This window comes from Pseudoliparis swirei, chromosome 5 (assembly GCF_029220125.1).
Source record: "Pseudoliparis swirei isolate HS2019 ecotype Mariana Trench chromosome 5, NWPU_hadal_v1, whole genome shotgun sequence".
Taxonomy (NCBI): Eukaryota; Metazoa; Chordata; class Actinopteri; order Perciformes; family Liparidae; genus Pseudoliparis; species Pseudoliparis swirei.
In genome coordinates, this window is record NC_079392.1 from 23790799 (window position 1) to 23809711 (window position 18913).

The 18913-nt window shown below is 44.7% G+C and overlaps 1 protein-coding gene across 1 annotated transcript in view; it reads left to right on the forward strand.

Moving 5' to 3' along the window:
- Nucleotides 1-18913, forward strand: part of polrmt (polymerase (RNA) mitochondrial (DNA directed)) — a 49096-nt gene that overhangs the window by 12037 nt on the left and 18146 nt on the right. Inside the window, exons 7-15 of the mRNA XM_056413947.1 lie at nt 1516-1683; nt 2148-2318; nt 3188-3427; nt 4969-5754; nt 6037-6159; nt 9624-9746; nt 10677-10856; nt 12555-12641; nt 15526-15639. Coding sequence (XP_056269922.1) covers nt 1516-1683; nt 2148-2318; nt 3188-3427; nt 4969-5754; nt 6037-6159; nt 9624-9746; nt 10677-10856; nt 12555-12641; nt 15526-15639 — 1992 coding nt within the window. The remainder of the gene's footprint in view (nt 1-1515; nt 1684-2147; nt 2319-3187; nt 3428-4968; nt 5755-6036; nt 6160-9623; nt 9747-10676; nt 10857-12554; nt 12642-15525; nt 15640-18913) is intronic.

Below are 18913 nucleotides of genomic sequence, written 5' to 3' on the forward strand. Positions count from 1 at the left end.
AGAGGGTGTGTTTATCTTGGCGGTGGTCTCGTCTGTTTGAAAAGATCATACGAGTATAACACCGACTACGTACCGATGCTGTATTGACATTTGTTTATTTATTCTGAGGATCCCTATTGTTTCCTCCTTTTCTCTTGATATCAAGTTTTTAAATAATATGCATTCAGGTGGGAGAGAGTAAGAAACGTATTCCTGCGCCGTGCCGTTTTTTTCTCCAGCTCTGGCATTTACAGTCCAGACCGGCTCGTCTGCCACGTGGAAATCGAGCCGGCTGAGAGTCCCCGATGGTCAGGAAGCATTGAACAGACATGCAGAGCAGAATAATAATGTATTGTAATGGAAACCTCTGGAGAGAACACCGGGTCACCGCGCCACCCGCAATCCAGACTGAAGAGTGTACACACACACACAGTCGTGCACCGAACATGCGTATATAGCCACAATGCTGTATGCACACATGAGCAAAACAACTTCTTTCATCATCTCATTTTGCATTGTTCATTCAATTGGTTCATGTCAATCCGGAAAATCAAGAAGCTTAAAATGTGATTAAAGTGCACCGAAGATAATAATGCTGAGGCGAGTGCTTTCTGTGGCTTCTCCCACTTTTTAAATCGAACCACATCGAGATATGTATCGTGACAATACGAGAGCGCAGAACAATGTGGGTTTAGATGGGCAGTCTAATTTAAAATGAAAATGTAAAATAATAAAAGGCCTGTCAAAAGATACATTTTATAGGACAATTTACTTGGTAAGATCTCTTGAAATAAGATATACGGCTTTTCATTAGAGACTCAGACGCCAGTCTTTAGCCACATCCGCTGTGTATCAATACGTGTTTGTGTGTTAAATGAGAAGATACAGACAGCAGGCGATGAGCTGAGCATAGCAACTCCAAGCAGGGGAAACATCTCGTCTGACTCCAAAAACCACGACTCATTGGCTTGAAATATAATTTGTTGTGCGGGTTAAACAAACCAGTGATAAAATGTTAATTACCGAGCTGGTTGGAAGAATTTTTTTTCCCGAGGGCCAAACCAGAAACGCTATTTCCGTTTTTTTGTGCGAAGCTAACTGGCTCTCGCTTCATCCGAGTAGCATCGGTCTTCTCAAGGACCAAACAACTTTTAACTTCAACGTTACGAGGATGTATGACATCATTGATGAATCGATGACGTCGCTGCGAGCCATTCTAAAGGGCCCGAAGAAGGGTTTTCTTTTTCAGTTCTGGTCCTGGACGAGTCAGCCGGTGGCCCGGCAGTGTTCCTCTCAGAAGGATCGTCTGTTTTCTGCGCCAATCAAGCCGAACCACCGAATGAAATGCACTCTCGTGCTTCACGACGCCCTGTGTCCAGCGGCAGGTGACCCCCCCCCGGCCACCGCCTCGCGCTTTAAAACCACCTTCCAGTCGGTTCAGTGCGTGACGAACAGGCTCCGGTGCAGGGTTGTTCGTCTTTTGAGGGTTTCCCGCTGGCAGCCGCTGTCCTGAGATCAGTTGTGTTGTCCTTCCAGAGGGAGCTGCTGGTGGATCAGCGGGCGCAGTGGCAGAAGATCCTCCTCCAGGCCCTGAGGGAGAGTAAGATGATCCTGGCGAACACCAACAGCAAGGACTACCGGCTTAACCTTTATCCCTACCTCTGTGTGCTGGGGGATATAGAGTATGTCGACATCATGATACAGGTAATACAACCCGGCCGGGAGTCTCGGCCTCAACAAAGACTTTTGAGTGTTTGAGTCACAGAGATGTGACGGACGACGGCTTAACTGTCCTCCAATGTCACAGAAAAGATGTGTTGTGAAGTCCCCGCTGCGCTCCCTTTTTATTTTTTTTCTCGTATTCAATGTGACGGAACCCATCTGGAAAAACCACAAATCACAACTCGAGTGTGTGACAGTGACGACAGCTGCAAAAGCACCAGGCTTCATGTTTGCCAGCAAAAAGATAGCGCCGCTTTGATCAGATAGCGCCGCTTCCAACATCAACACATGCACAGCGTGTTTTTTTAAACTCTAAAAATACCTTTTCTTTTCTTCTCTTTTTGATTTCCCCTCTGGCTGACGGGTTGCTCTTTCATTAAAAACTGAATGGCGTCGGCTTTTGTCGTCTTCGTGTTTGACGCTTTGAACCGTGTCCCGCTCTCCAGAGCGTCGCCAACCTGCCTCCCAGCGGAGAGTCGCTGAAGATTTTGGCCAGAGAGCTCGGCAACCGGGTCTACACCAAGTACTCCGTGCGGCAGAAGCACCGGAACCAGATGGTGGAAAAGTTGCGCAACATCTACAACGCGTACACAGACCTGCTGGCCAAAGACACAAAGGTAGATCAACCCTCTCGATCCACACGTCTTTATTTGTACTGTGTCCCCTTCTAGGTTATTATTATAGTTTAAGATGTATTGTGTGTGCACTTTGGTGCATCCCGGTAGAGGCAAACCTTTTTTTATTTTCTTGATTTTCTTTCTCTTGATCAGGATTTTGGCTTCCCGCACTTAAATTGACAGGAATTTAATTCACATTAATAATGGATACGGTAATGTCAAATGCATATCGGATGTAGCGCTTCCCAAGCAAGAGCTACTTGTTGTCATGCCTTTGCACGGGCAAATGTTCTAAAAAATTAAATTTTTCAGCTGCAGTCCAGAGCAGAGGAAAAGTATTTTGGGTGAAAAGCTTTCCTTTTGCTTCGAGGAGCCAGTCAGGCGGCAACCCCTGGGTCAAAAAAAGAAGTCTTAAACTCGTATTCTCTCGAATGTCCACCAGGGGGCGACTCTGTTTTCAAAAAGAAGACGTATAAAAGTTTATGAGAAAAATTCCCCTCCAGCTCATTACACTCCGAGTTATTCCAGAAGTTAGTTAACGATCTACTTCTTTCTTACATGTCTGAGGAGCAAATAATGCTTTTCATCCTCTTGGATCATCTCGTTCCTGAAGGCTCTCCCTAGCTGTGTGTTCTTGTTTTTGGCTGAAATATTGATACATCAAGGCTTATACAGTATTCACCATATTTTTCTTGAAACATAAAAGCAATTTTTTAAATTTGATCACAAAATAAGTGCCTTGTTGACACACTTTTACGCCTGAATATTATTTTAAAAACGTGATCTTGGATCTTCTCACACATGTCGACGTGCCTTCCAAACTCTGAAACTAACTGAACAACAAGCCGCTCCCCTTCTCCTCCCTCTAGGAGTTCGTCGTCCTGCCCAGCGAGCATTGGCGTAACCTGGAGATGGAGCAGAGCTCGGGACCCTCGCTGCACGGAGGAGAGACCCACTGGCCGTACATCGTGTCCCTGGAGCTGGGCACCTTCATGGTGGAAATGATGGTCAAGAACCTCAAAATCAACAGCGACATCCTGAACTCTGCTTTCGAGAGGAAGCGCATCCCCATCCTGTACCACATGTACACCTTCCGCAGCACGCGACAGGTACAGTGGAAAGATCCTTTCAGCTGAGATTTATGTGGAAAAATTGTCAATGATCTCCTGAATCCTGAGAAAAATACTCAAAAGAGCAAATGCGACTGTGTATTATGAGAACCCTGCGTCAGTTAAATCAAACAATTATATTCAAATTACACACAATTAGTCCGATTTGTAGGTTAACCGGGCACAGAAGTGGAGCCGGACCCCCAGTGGAGCGATACCCGAAAACACTCAACCTTCACTCGAAAGCCGATCCACCTGTGAAGCTCCAAAGAGTGTGAATCCTAAATCCCCCCCCCCCCACCCCCTGTGTGCATTGGCAGGGGGAACAGTCGAGCTAGAGGAATGGGCTCTGGGCTAATCCCTTTTTTAGTGTCCCCTTAATTGGCTCGCCGATTTACTGCCGCGGGACCGTGTCACGGGAAAGAGAGGGAGGGAGAGAGGGAGAGGTGGACTTTTTGGACTTGATGCCCTTTGACACTCTTGCAGAATTGAGTTATTTCCCCGTATTCTGCCCCCCTCCCCTTTGTTCTCTCTTTGGAGGTTAGCCCATCAGGGGAGCATCCTAATGATTCTACAGCGCAGCGGGACCGTCTGACTCATGCCAGCAACGCTGAGGTGTTTCATTTATTTTCTGTCTGGTTCCTGTATTTATGCTTCCGACGATCTCCTCGTCCAGTTTTTCGCGTTGAACGCACGAGTTACAACCGTGACACGGTATTTCTGTCGCATCGAAAACGCGGCCTGGTTTTACATGACATAAAAGGTTTGATATCAAATGAAGACAAAGAGAGAAATTCCCTTTTTAGATCATCTGCAATGTGGAAGCTCAAGTTTTTAGTGTGAATGAAATAGTAGTTTAATAAAATTAGAACGGGACAGTTCAGTTTAGCTGTGAAGTTTCTGGATAGGATACCGACTCAAATAGTTTGCTCGGGTGTCTTTCAATTCATATTTTTTTGTTTATATAGTCTAAATATTTAGACTGGAATTTGCATTAATTTTCTGTTAACTTTTCTAATTTTTTACAATTTAATTTACTACGTTGCTGCTGTTTAATTTATTACTTTAATAAAAAAATTTAAAATCCAGGAAATCAATATTGATGATTTTTTTTTGTTACATTTTTGTTTGACAGAGTTTAAGGAAAGCCATTATTTAAGTGGAGCCACATCAAAGAATAATCCCAGTCCCTTGCACACAGTGAGCCGCGCGGCTCATTAATTAAACACTGGTTTCGGATCGGTACTCGCCGTTGGCCGAAACCCAAAGCCCCGGTATCGGTATCGGGACTGAGAAGGTTTTAAATGGTGCCTCCCTATTTCTGGAGCTCACAGTCCTTTAGTGGCTGTCGGCTATCTGACATGAACTGGCGACCAGCTATGAGTGATGAGTGATATCACTGGTGACTTGTGTTTCTCCTGGTTGTTTGGGTTGAGGTTGTTCTTTGTAGTTATAATTTAAACCGCTTTAAATCATTTTTTTCTTCTTCTTTTGCTCATTTCAGCTGCTAATTGTATTTCCTTTGATGTTTCACCCTGCAGATCGGCTTCATCAAGCCCCACCCCATCCTGATCCAGATGCAGCAGGACGCCATGGAGACCAAGTTGACCTTTGACTCCTACGTGATCCCGATGCTGTGCCCTCCCGTGCCCTGGACGTCTGTCAAGTCCGGAGCCTACCTGCTGACGCCCACCAAGCTGATGCGCACGGTGGAAGGGGCCACGCAGCACGAGGCGCTGTTGGAGAAAAGCCAGAACCTCATGCCGGTCCTGGACTCTCTCAACCAGCTGGGCAACTGTGCCTGGAGCATCAACAAACCCCTGTTGGACATTATCATCTCCATCTTCAACGACCGGGGCAGCGAGAAGCTCGACATCCCTCCGCCTCTGTCGGAGGCCCCCAAAGTACCCCACGTCAACGCCCACGACCCCGCGTACACGGCCTCTGAGAAAGCCCACATGAAGAGGGAGGTGATCAACGCCCGGAAGAAAAGCAGCGAGATGCACAGCCTGCGCATGGACGCCCTGTACAAACTCTCCATCGCCAACCACATGCGGGACGAGATCTTCTGGTTCCCTCACAACATGGACTTCCGGGGGCGGACCTACCCCTGTCCGCCGTACTTCAACCACCTGGGAAGCGACGTCACGCGGGCCGTCCTCTTGTTCGCGGAGGGGAAGCCGCTCGGGCCGAAAGGACTGGACTGGCTGAAGATCCACTTGGTCAATCTGACGGGGCTGAAGAAGAAGAGCTCTCTGGTGGGGCGGCTGGAGTACGCCAACGAGATCATGGAGGACGTCTTGGACTCGGCAGACGACCCTCTCAATGTCAGTTTGTCTTCATCGCTCTTTCCGGTCCATTAACAGCTTAGTCCAGCCGTACATTCATAGTTCTGAGGTTCACACCAATACAATTGGTAGAAATACAGAAACGGCTACTATTAGAGCCTTCCTGAAATATGCCGATCGCAGCATTTACCCCGTTTCTCTCTTGACTGCGGGGTCGGTGAGCTTTTCCCGGAGTGTTTATGTTGGCAGTATTAATGTTCCATCTGCTCCTGTGTGTGTGTGTGTGTGTGTGTGTGTGTGTGTGTGTGTGTCTTCCTTCAGGGTAGGACGTGGTGGATGAATGCAGACGAGCCTTGGCAGGCGCTGTGCTGCTGCATGGAGATCGCCAACGCCGTGAGATCTCCCGATCCAACGCGCTTCATCTCCCATTTTCCCGTTCACCAGGTACCATTTTTTTTTTTTTACGATCAAACTACCTATTAACCTACTACCTATTCCTCCAGAGGGATATCGAGCAGCAGTTTCCATGCAAAGTGGCTTTTCTCGTTAAGTTCAAAGCGCGTCATTCAGCCTTTAACCCTCCTGTTACCTTCACATTTACTAACATATTTTACCCTCGGGGTCAATTTGACCCCAGCAATTAAAACTTCCAGAAAATTATTAGAATTAATATTGTTTCCCAAGTTTAAGTGTGAGGTACTTTATGTTTGTTTGTTGACTACCTAAATAGCCCTTTAAATATATAAAAAAGTTGATATTTCTTATATGTTTGACACAGTGAAAAACAGCCTGGGGTCAAATTGACCCCAAAGAACACCGACGTTAAACATTGAATGGGGTCAAATTGACCCTAAAGGTAACAGGAGGGTTAAGGCAAGGTGTATGAGGGGCCGTGAGGGACATTATTCAGAATACCCTCTCACACACACAACTGAAATGCTCTCACACACACTACTGAAATGCTCTCACACACACTAGTGAAATGCTCTCACACACACTACTGAAATGCTCTCACACACACTACTGAAAAATGATATGCTCACACACACAACTGAAAATCTCTCACACATACTAGTGAAAAGCTCTCACACACACACATAATATGAAAAGCTCTCATACACACATATGAAAATTTCACTTGAAACGGAAGGCATTTCACTTGCAACGGAAGGTGCAGTGTTGCCAGGTCCATGTTTTCCAGCGCATTGGGCAACTTTTGAAGTGTTGCCGCGGGTTGAATTTTGTGTCCGCTGGTTCGGGTAGACCTATTTTGCATGCAAATTACATGAATATCTTTCAATAAAAATCCATATTTTAAATGAAATAATTTATTTATACCCAAATCCTACCATAAACTGCGTTTAATGCTGGCATACTAAACATTTGGTGTTACTTTGTAGATATTACAATACAATGATAGCAATGCTGTTGGACTTTAAAAGCAGTGTATATGGTTTGGCACGGGCATATTTTGAGTTCTGATATTGGGCTGGTTTTTGGGCTGGTTTTATTGGCCATTGGGCTGGTTTTGTCACACAGACCTGGCAACCCTGGGAAGGTGTTTCAGTTGAAACGGAAGGTGATCAAGGATGGCAGATCAACAATGTGCTCAACAGCCCTTAAGCAACGGCGTTACTAAACAACATATTGGCCTCAGCGGAGACAATCAGAACACTGTCTAATGCCTCAACTGTTCGACAGCAGCCGGTGTTACACCCCTACTGGTTTTCAAACCTACTGGTTTCCCTGCGCGTGTGTTGTGTTCTCTTAACATCTGCAGCGGGGCTCTGTCTCGCTCACCAGATTCGTCACACATTCACAAACATATTGCTGGAGATCTTCAAGCCTCCGTTCATATCCATTTCGGCGATTACGATAGTATAAGTGAGCAGCGCATCACAGCCACGGATGAAGAAATACATTTTCGAAAAAATAAAAATAAAAAGATCGCCCGACCTGGTTTCAATCTCTTTCACGGAAAAGGAGACTGCACTCAAAGACGCGCAGTCTGTGCGCTGCGCCACCAGATATTAGTTTCAAGTCAAGTAATTTATATATTGATCCATTAAGTCGAAGGGATCTGAAACAACTGGTTACCTTGAGCGGATATGTACACTTTGAAACATTAAGTCACATGAGAGCTTTTCATATCATGTGTGTGTGTGAGAGCTTTTCACTAGTATGTGTGAGAGATTTTCAGTTGTGTGTGTGAGCATATCGTTTTTCAGTAGTGTGTGTGAGAGCATTTCACTAGTGTGTGTGAGAGCATTTCACTAGTGTGTGTGAGAGCATTTCAATCGTGTGTGTGAGAGCATTTCAGTCGTGTGTGTGAGAGCATTTCACTAGTGTGTGTGTGAGAGCATTTCACTTGTGTGTATGAGAGCATTTCAGTAGTGTGTGTGAGAGCATTTCACTAGTGTGTGTGAGAGCATTTCAGTAGTGTGTGTGAGAGCATTTCACTAGTGTGTGTGAGAGCATTTCAGTCGTGTGTGTGTGTGAGAGCATTTCACTAGTGTGTGTGAGAGCATTTCACTAGTGTGTGTGTGTGAGAGAGCATTTCACTAGTGTGTGTGTGTGAGAGCATTTCACTAGTGTGTGTGAGAGCATTTCACTAGTGTGTGTGTGTGTGTGTGTGTGAGAGCATTTCAGTTGTGTGTGTGAGAGGGTATTCTGAATAATGTCCCTCACGGCCCCTCATAAAGGTGAGCCCATGCACACATAGAGATGGACTAGCAGGAGCCAGGGAATCAAGCTGCCGATTGTTTGATTGAAGCACGACCCGCTCTGCCGCTGCGCAGTATTTAGCACCTCCTCCACGCAGGAGCTCCGAGGGTTTCACTTCAATCTGCTTAAAGCATTCTAGACCATAATGTGCTTTCTCGCTAACAATATCATCACATTGATGTTAATTAATTTGCACTGCAGTAATGAATAAATTAAATGGCTACATGTCCAAAAGGAGACTTTTTTTTTTAATTGAACGGCGTCGAGCACACGGGCGGCCCGCCGCACACAGATGCCGGAGCTCGAGGGTCACGGAGGTCGAGTGAGAGAAGAGAGAAGAGGCTTTGGGGTCGAAGGTCACGTCTCCATGGAAATGAAATGAAAAAAAGATGGCAGGAATGTGGCCCCTGCAAAATTCATCACGTGTTTTTTTTATTTGTTTCGTGAAGGTGGCGACGATGCCGGGACCCAGATCCAGCTTATGTCATTTAAAAAGACTCGGCTTTAACCCTCCTGTTACCTTCACATTTACTAACATATTTTACCCTCGGGGTCAATTTGACCCCAGCAATTAAAACCTCCAGAAAATTATTAGAATTAATATTGTTTCCCAAGTTTAAGTGTGAGTTACTTTATGTTTGTTTGTTGACTCCCTAAATATCCCTTTAAATATATAAAAAAGTTGATATTTCGTATATGTTTGACACATTGAAAAACAGCCTGGGGTTAAATTGACCCCAAAGAACACCGACGTTAAACATTGAATGGGGTCGTCTTCTTTTTGAACACAGTTGAATAAAATACAAACGGAATGACCTATTACGTTTTAATTCAGCGGGAAAGACCGACTAATTGATCGGCACTTAATTATGCAACACCCCTCGTGACTCCCCCCCCCCCCCCCCCTGTCTGACGCCAGATCCAGTTAAACGAGTTGGTGGAAGATGCTCGTGGTGGAGCGTTGAATGCAACATTCACTGTGTGGCTTTCCTGCACATGGAAATAAATTGTTGTGAACCAACAACCTCAAACTAATCACTTTCCTCTCCATTGAGCCGATGCTCGTTATTGCTCCTCCTCTGAGTCCTTTGTTTTGTTCACCTGTCACCTCCCTCTCCTCCCATTTAATGGCAGTCCCTGTAATTCTGTTCTCTCCCCCCCCCTCCCCATCTCCTCTCCACCAGGACGGCTCCTGTAATGGCCTCCAGCACTACGCCGCCCTCGGCAGAGATGTTGTTGGCGCCACGTCCGTCAACCTCATGCCCTGCGACGTGCCCCAGGATGTGTACAGCGGAGTAGCACAGCAGGTCAGCACCACTGGCCGCTTTTTATTTATTTGTATTTTGGGGGGGGGGGGGGTTAGCATTGTTTTTGTCCCTTTTTTTTCACATTGACTCATTGAGCGCAACGTAGCCCAACTGTGATTTTATTTTACTTGCAAGGCCGGCGGCGGCTGCTCTGCTGGTAATATTCAGATGACTTGACAGATTAATTAGCTTTGAGAATACATTTAAAGTTTCTTACTGGAGGTCTTAAATTTAAAAGTTTTCTCTCTCAAGACTCTCATGTCCAAAGGCTTTGAGGCAAGAGGGCAGACGATGCCATCAAATGAACTCTTTTTAAATTTAAGCCAATTGTTATGAACTGACATTTTAGGACAGATATTTTGACCCGTGATAAATAAACCGTGTTGACTCGTAAAAGATAAGCGGGACAATAAGTAACCGTGGCGACGGATATGTTGACGATATTTAATCTAGAACAGCTGAAGCGATCAATTGTCAGATCGATAATCGATAACTGTTGCCTCGTGCTTGACGAAGATTTTCTGATTCAGTCCAATAAAGTAAAACATTTTTTAGAAACGTTCAAAACCGGAATATACATATTTCTTCTCACCAAAAATGCTATTCATCAATCTTGATCCCCTTTTTAAGTAGATCAGAACTCTCTGGAGTGAATTTAAATTAAGCAAATTATTATTCCTACAAAAGCTAACTTTTCAATGATAAACAGAGGTTTAGTGGCCTTCCTGGTGTTGGCTAACTTTGTTGCATAGCAACCACACGGAGGGATCGATTGATCAGGCAACCGATCGATCGGTGTTTCACGACCGTGATGGACCTTTTTTTTCTCCTCTTCTTCCCTGATTAAATGCTTGTGCGTCCTCCGAAAGACACGTTTTGAACCCAGTGTTGTCCTTCTCGTCCACCTCAATGTGCGCACCTGTGTTTCAGGTGGAGGAGTTCCGGGCGCGGGACGCACGGAGCGGCATGAAGGTCGCCCAGGTCCTGGAGGGCTTCATCAGCAGGAAGGTGGTGAAGCAGACCGTGATGACGGTCGTGTACGGGGTCACGCGCTACGGGGGACGCCTCCAGATAGAGAAGCAACTGAAGGAGATCGACGAGTTCCCGAAGGTACGGTATGGATCGGGGGGGCTTTCCCTTCGCGTGGTGGCCTCCTCTCTACGGATCTTCCCTTACAGCTTCCCCTTAGGCGTTACACTCTCACACACTGGGCCCAAGACTGACTCGTTATGATTCAGGGTTCGTACGGTCATGGAAAACCTGGAAAAGTCAGGGAATTTAAAAATGGTTATTTTCAGTGGCAGACTCCTGTCACTGTCATGCTCATCGGACAGGCTGAGGAAGTCCTTTGTCCCCAGGGCAATTCAACTTTACAACGCCACGCAGAGGGGGAGGGGGAGGGAGATGGACTTCTCTGCATGAGTCTACCTCAGTCTCCCCTCCTCTTCTCAGCTCTTTATTTTTCCATTCCATTGTCCATCTTTTTACTCTTTTTACTGGCTATACTAGCCCATTGTACTATTTATATCTCTTTGCACACTGTAATATCTGTATACACCCTACTCCCTGTGAACATGTTCTCCCTATGTGTATTGTTTTTCTACTGTGATTCTACTGTGATTTGTGTATGTTTGTGAGTTAAGTTAAGTGTATAAACTACTGAATGACCTAAATTTCCCTCGGGATTAATAAAGTATCCATCTATCTATCTATCTATTTCCAGGCCTGGAAAAGTCATAAAAAAACTTAAATCATAAAAGTTTGTGAAAAGTAATGGAAATTTGTTATAATCACATGTTCATTTCCGCCGAGTTTGAAATAATTAATAAGTTTTTTTTTTAAAAAGACGCTCAAAATATAAGCCGGCGTACGCTCTCAATACGCAACATTTTCAAAAATGTTCATGCTAACACCGAGATTTCAATTTGGTCATGGAAATTTGGTTTAAAGTCCTGGAAATCCATTGGTCAAAATGTGTAAGAACCCTGATGATTGAAGGACGTCAATCTTCCCCGGATATTATCGCTCCATTGTCTCCGGCATGTTATCATAAAATGGGCAGCGACTGTGTGGAATGTCCCCCCCCCCCCCCTAAAAGGATTCCAGTCGCGCTGACCTTGACATTCAGGATCCCACCGTACCGTCTCTTCAGGCCGAGCCGAAGCTTTTACAGTTTCTGTTAGTCAAGCTAATTTATGTATCGTCTTATTGCAGTGAAATAAGATATTACCCGTGGTCCTCTCAGGGAGGCTGGGAGCGTAATGCAACAACAGATATATTTCAGATCCTGTGCACAGTCATTATGGATCTATTTTTAGATCGGAACCGCTGCTCGTAAACGGATCCGCCCCTTCTGTCAAATGACACCGTGGAGGAGGGGGGGGGGGCATTTCATCATCTTCCAGCTCTGTAGTGCTTATTATCTGTCACATAGCGATATACTTCCTGACAATATGAGTTAATCTGGTGTAGATGGGAGCGGCATCGGTGTATCTACCGGCTCGCAGCTGGAGGATTGTGCTAAACGACTTCTGCATAATCTCCCTAATTGTTTAAAAGGGGGAATTGGGGGGGGGGGGGTAATTGTGAGGGATTACAAGCGGGGGAGGGGGGGGATGAGGCAGCTCCCACAGAGAAGGAGATCATATCACTGTGGTGATATGAGAAATGTACCACTCAACTTTTATCACTGATGTTAGCATTTTACATTATATATAGTTTGTTTTATTGAGACATAAATGTGTGTGTGTGTGTGTGTGTGTGTGATAAAATAAAATACACAAGCCTAATCATGTGTTGCATTTCCAGGATCACGTGTGGGAAGCATCTCAATACCTGGTGCGGATGGTGTTCAATGGCCTCAAGGAGATGTTCACGGGGACCAGAGAGATCCAGGTGGGTTCATGGACATCACAGATATCACATGACTCACGCACGCCGTGCATCGTCAACCCTCGGTTTAGAGTAACACCCTTTATGGTCTCTGTAATTTCCTGATAAAGGTTTTCCATAAAGGAAGATGTAATTTGGGGAACTAACACACTTGCGCTTAAAGGAATACTTCACCCCTTTAAAACGGGTCCAACGTGTTTTAAATTATACTATGTTGGTGAAAACACAAATGGATGGCAAGGAGTGAGCACACCGCTGGAGACTTGGATTTTACTGAAGGAGTTGTTTATGCTGTTAATAAAAAGAAAATTTCTTTTTATTACGGAATTATTCCTTTTTAGTCAGTTTTTCCGTATTTCTCCGTTCACCGCGGGGCTCTGCGGGGAACACGCGGTGAATGTCTAATAATTCTGTGGCTGAAGCGTCCCTTTGGTTCCCATTCATTGAGATGTAACCTGACAAGTTAAAACGAGCAAAATTGTTAAGAATAAATAAATATAAAAGTCTCTACAAACTCACAGTTCAACATATATACTCCTTTTATTAACGGAACATAATCCATAATTTACCTCCAATTACAACAAATATTTCTTCTTGAAGAGCTGGAGAATAACAGTGACTCCAGTCTACTGACCTACTCCGGACTGGATGATATTTTATTTGTATTGACGACTTCTTTACTTCACTATTACCGTGGCAACGACACCCATTCATCACATGGACTCCATTTATAGTTTTGGGAGGTGTGTGTGTGTGTGCGAGCGTGTGTGTGTGTGTGTGTGTTATCTCCACAGGCAGAGTGGAGTCTGGCAGCAAATAAAAACGGCACCCACCGCCGCTGTGTCCTCTGGGCAATGTGTCGGCACGGCCCAGTCTGAGATGAAGAATCCCCTTACCCATCATACCTTGGTGCCAACCTGATGTGTGTGTGTGTGTGTGTGTGTGTGAGAGAGAGTGAGAGAAAGAGTGTGCACCTGCTGCTTTTGAATAGGTCACATCCTCCTGTGTTTCCCAGCAGGGGGTGGGAGGGAGGGAGGGAGGGAGAATATTCCCGTTCCAGTCATCCCTGACCTCTTCAACGCTCTCTGCATATTTCCCATGAATCAGCGACTCATTCCCCTCAAACGGTGGTCCTTCTGTCCGTCTGCCTCTTATCAATCGACTGATTCGTCGCGTGATCTCTCCGGCATCCTCGCCCCCGATCTCTCATTCCCCCGTGTGCTCTTCTTCACGTCATCGTCATCGCACGTGGGACTTTTTCAGGAGGAGAGGTGGCGATGACTGCAGCTGCTTCGGGGCCAGAGCGCTACCTCAACTTGTTAGGACACATATAACTTCCCAACAGCTCTCAGTGCGCCTGCATGTGTGAGGAGGCACTTGTGGGGCAGTAATAGGGGGGGTCTCTATTCCTGGAGATAGACTGTGCCAGACACGGCGTTGTTTCTTTTAGTTTCTTTATTTAAAGTCGAGCAGCAACAACAACAACAACTCCCATTTTCCTCGGCAAGTTTGCGCCACTTGTTTTCCTGCTCCAGGAAGTGGAACAGTCACCTTCATGGAGGCGGGGCTTGAGAAACACGATCTCCATTGACAACAACCGCTTCTGAAATGTTCGTGCGTTTGATAATACAGGACTGTCTCAGAAAATTAGAATATTGTGATAAAGTTCTTTATTTTCTGTAATGCAATTAAAAAAACAAAAATGTCATGCATTCTGGATTCATTACAAATCAACTGAAATATTGCAAGCCTTTTATTCTTTTAATATTGCTGATTATGGCTTACAGCTTAAGAAAACTCAAATATCCTATCTCTAAATATTAGAATATCATGAAAAAGTATACTAGTAGGGTATTAAACAAATCACTTGAATCGTCTAATTAACTCGAAACACCTGGAAACACATTTTCAAATGTTTGATTTTGTTTTGCTGTTATAAATCTTTTTTTTAACTTGGTCTGAGGAAATATTCAAATTTTATGAGATAGGATTTTAGAGTTTTCTTAAGCTGTAAGCCATAATCAGCAATATTAAAAGAATAAAAGGCTTGCAATATTTCAGTTGATTTGTAATGAATCCAGAATGCATGACATTTTTGTTTTTTTAATTGCATTACAGAAAATAAAGAACTTTATCACAATATTCTAATTTTCTGAGACAGTCCTGTATATACACTACCGTTCAAAAGTTTGGTGTCATCCAGACAATTTTGTGTCTTCCATGAAAACTCACTTTTATTTATCAAATGAATTGAAAATAAAATATAGTCAAGACATTGACAAGGTTAGAAATAATGATTAATATTTGGAGTATTAATTTTGTTCTTCAAACTTCAAGCTCAAATGAAGGCCAGTTGTATCGCTTATATCACCAGCATAACTGTTTTCAGCTGTGCTAACATAATTGCACAAGGGTTTTCTAATCAGACATTAGTCTTCTAAGGCGATTAGCAAACACAATGTACCATTAGAACACTGGAGTGATAGTTGATGGAAATGGGCCTCTATACACCTCTGGAGATATTTCATTAGAAACCAGACGTTTCCACCTAGAATAGTCATTTACCACATTAACAATGTATAGTGTGTATTTTTGATTAATGTTATCTTTATTGAAAAAACAGTGCTTTTTTGTGAAAAATAAAGACATTTCTAAGTGACTCCAAACTTTTGAACGGTAGTGTATATATAACTTTAAGTTGAAATGTTTGTTGTTCCTGAGTTTCCTTCTTTTTAAATACGTGAAGCCTGATTTATTGAATCTGCCACTCAGCTGTCCAAACGCACTGATTTGAGCTTGATTGCTCACACACACACACAGTTACAAAATAGGCCGAATCTCACTCTTGATTGGACTATCTGGTGACTCTCCCTCCGCTGTGTTGCAGGATTGGCTGACGGAGAGCGCCCGGCTCATCTCCAAGTCCGGCCACACCGTGCAGTGGGTGACCCCCCTGGGTTTACCCGTCATTCAGCCGTACCACCGCATACGCAACCAAGTGGTGAGTCTCACGCTCGAGCGTCATCTTTTTTTTCTCCACCACACTGCAGGACCTGTGAACCTTTTCCGAGGAGCTCGTTGTATTTTTTTTCCGACTGCGAGGGTCTAAATTACAGGGATAAATCCGGGGGGGGGGGTGTTGAAGTGGAGGTTGGAGGAGGCACTTATCCCGTCTGAGTATTACCTCCAGTCGATGAAGGTCAGCGCCACGGCAGACGGGCGTACCGGCACAGGAGCCAAGCCAATGTACAAACATCCCCTCCCCCTCCCTAAGAAACGGCCCTGATTGGGTGGTAGCACTTTCTGTACTCGAGTGTCAATTTATATTCGCAGTGAGAGAAAAAAAAACGATCAGAGGTTTGTTTTTAATCTTTAAGATGAACCACTCATCCCCCTTTGTGTTGACCTCTATTTTTTCCCCGCGTCTCCTCTTCTAATTCTTTCATTTTCTTCTCGGACTCCCATGAAATAATGGTCGTCTCCTTCTTCTCGAGCACTGGATGCTCTGCTCGGGCGGAGTGAGTGCACCGCCGATGGTGTATTGCGATAGCCGTGAGTGCCTCGGCCGCAACATGACCAGTGCTGCCCGTCACTCCGGAGACCCTGGCAGTAGCACGTCTTTCAGATTTATATATAATCCATTTTGACCTCTAGATCCTTGAGGTCATTATCTAAGAGAAAGGAGAGACGGCCGCGTGGCGTACGCCAGGCACACGCCGTCCGGTAGCCGGCGGGTCGCCTGCTCTTCATGATGACATCAAGCAGAGGTTGTCGTGGAGGGGGAGTGACCCCCTTTTAAGAAGGAGCAAGAGAGCGAGGGTGACAGATGGCGGCCTCTCTCTCTCTCTCTCTCTCTCTCTCTCTGTAGATGTATTAGGCCGATTTACTTTGATTTTTATCTGCTTCTTTTAATGTCCAGCAGGGCCAAAGAGGCTGATTGGCATGTGTGTTTTTTTCTTCTTCTCAAGGCCTAAAGATGATGAATGAGATGATGACTTCCTAGATGAGGGGTTTTTTTTAGCTCACATTCACATTATACACACGCATAACTTTTTTTACTTTCATCCCCATCGATAATTCTCTTAATCCAGTTGCATCATTGGGCAACAACAATGAAACTCTGCAGAAAGGTCACCTTTTCTTTTCTTTTTTTTCCCTGGATTAAATTCAATCTCCCGGTCAGTCTCCTCTGCGCCTCTTACATCCAAGGCCGCCGTGTTCCTGGCGGTCGGCAGTAATTAGACTCGATGGAGCCGGGAAGATGAACCGGCGAGGGGAGAGGAAGCGGCGTCGGCGGCCTCCGCACGTTTGAGTGTCTTTGAGCATTTTTCTGTCCGCCGGTTCTTTACAGCGTGCGTACGGCCGCCGGCCGGCGGAGTCGAGCGTTTTATTTTCCGTGGCTGCTGGGAGTTGGGGACATTAGAGTAGGACGGAGTAGCTGAACATGCATCAGGGAGGCTGCTTAACAGGATTGGGAGATCCTAATCGGATCAGAGGTCACTCTGGCTCATATTCCTTGTTCATTGTTTTTCATTCTCCCCTCCCGGCCAAGGCCACAGTGAGCGGTGACCCCGGGGGAGTCGTCAGCTGGATGTGTGAGTTCATAGCGTGACTAAAAGCTGCAGTGATCTAACGTCCTCCATGTGGAGCGATGCAGTTGTGTTTGGGGCTTTTGCTCCTCATTGGGCTATTTTTTTAATGTTTTATTGGTACAGTACAAGTAGCAATATGTCCACTGTCAATATTGATGTATAGTTTAGTTTGATGCGGTCTAAGCCGTAAGAGTTTTAAAAATATAATTTTTTTAACAATCTGCCTCATAATGGAGGGATTATGAGACACAGGACACACAATCAGGAGCCCACCCACTGAAAGACAAACAGCTTGTGGTCATTTTGTAATTATTTGTGGTTATTTTGTGTCTTTTTGCTCATTTTGTCAGACACAACTGTTCAAAAGTTTGAAGTCACTTAGGAAATCACTTTTTTGTTTAATGATAATAATAAATACACTCTCTACATAGTTAATGTGGTAAATGTCTATTCTCTGGTGTTTAACAGAGGTGTATAGAGGTGTTATCGCCTTAGAAGACTAGCGGAGAGGTAGAAAACCCTCGAAAACCATTTTTATGTGAGCGCAGCTGAAAACAGTTATGCTGCTGAGAAAAGCTATAAAACTGGCCTTCCTTTGAGCCACAAGAAGAACAACATTAATATTTACAATAAAAATCATTATTTATAACCTTGTCAATGTCTTGACTATATTTTCTATTCATTTTGCAAATAATTTGATAAATAAAAATGTAAGTTTTCATGGAAAACACCCAATTGTCTGAGTGACCCCAAACTTTTGAGCTGTTGCTATTTGGTAAATTTAAGGTTATTTTGGTAGTTGTGCGACCGTGATGTGGTTTTGTGTCTCCTTGTGGTTGTTGAGCAGCATTCGATGGTTCGTTGTGGTCATTTTGTGTCTCCTTGTGGTTGCTCTGCGCCTGTCTGCGGTCGCGTCATCAGTCTTTGTGGTCAATTTCTATCTCTTTGTGGGAATTTAGCATCTCTCCGCTCTCGGCGTCCAGGCGTGGTCTGGCTTACATTTTGGAGAAACCTCTCAGACGGTATATTCTAATGATTCTGGTAATTTTTTTTTTTAAACAAAATTTGGTGCGCCGTCAAGTGAATTATGATAACCGTGGCGACCTTGTATCTTTTCATCCACCGCCATCAGCGGGTCAAAAAGACACTGAGTAATGGAACAACACCTCACAGCACGCAGGACCACTTCACCGGGACGTGGCGTACGTCATGATGTCATGATGTCATGATGTCATGATGTCATGTCTCAAACGAACGCTCACTGAGGCTCACACGCAATACGACTCGATATGTCAGTGGACCAATTTCAAAAGGTGTCATTATGAACGGCCGGTCTCGATGTCCCAATTTCCAGCTCCGGCTGTTTTCGTTGATGCCGACTAAAAATCAATAAGCTCAATCATTGAAACTGGGCTGTGTAAATCCGTTCTCGGGTCCATTTCCCCCTTCTTTTTTTCTTTAAAGGTGTAAAAAAAAGACCTCCATCATGGCCATTTTAGAAAATAGCCTCTTAAAACCTGTAACGGCAATTTGGGATGGCGTTGTGTGAGATGTCTGGTTTCCAGCCTTCTTCGTCTTCGTCTTCTGCATCTGCGTCTTCTGCTCCTTTTCCCTCTTCTTGTTGTTGTTGTTGTTGTTCCTCTTCTCCTCTTTCTCCTCCGCTTCATCTTTCTTCTTCTCCTC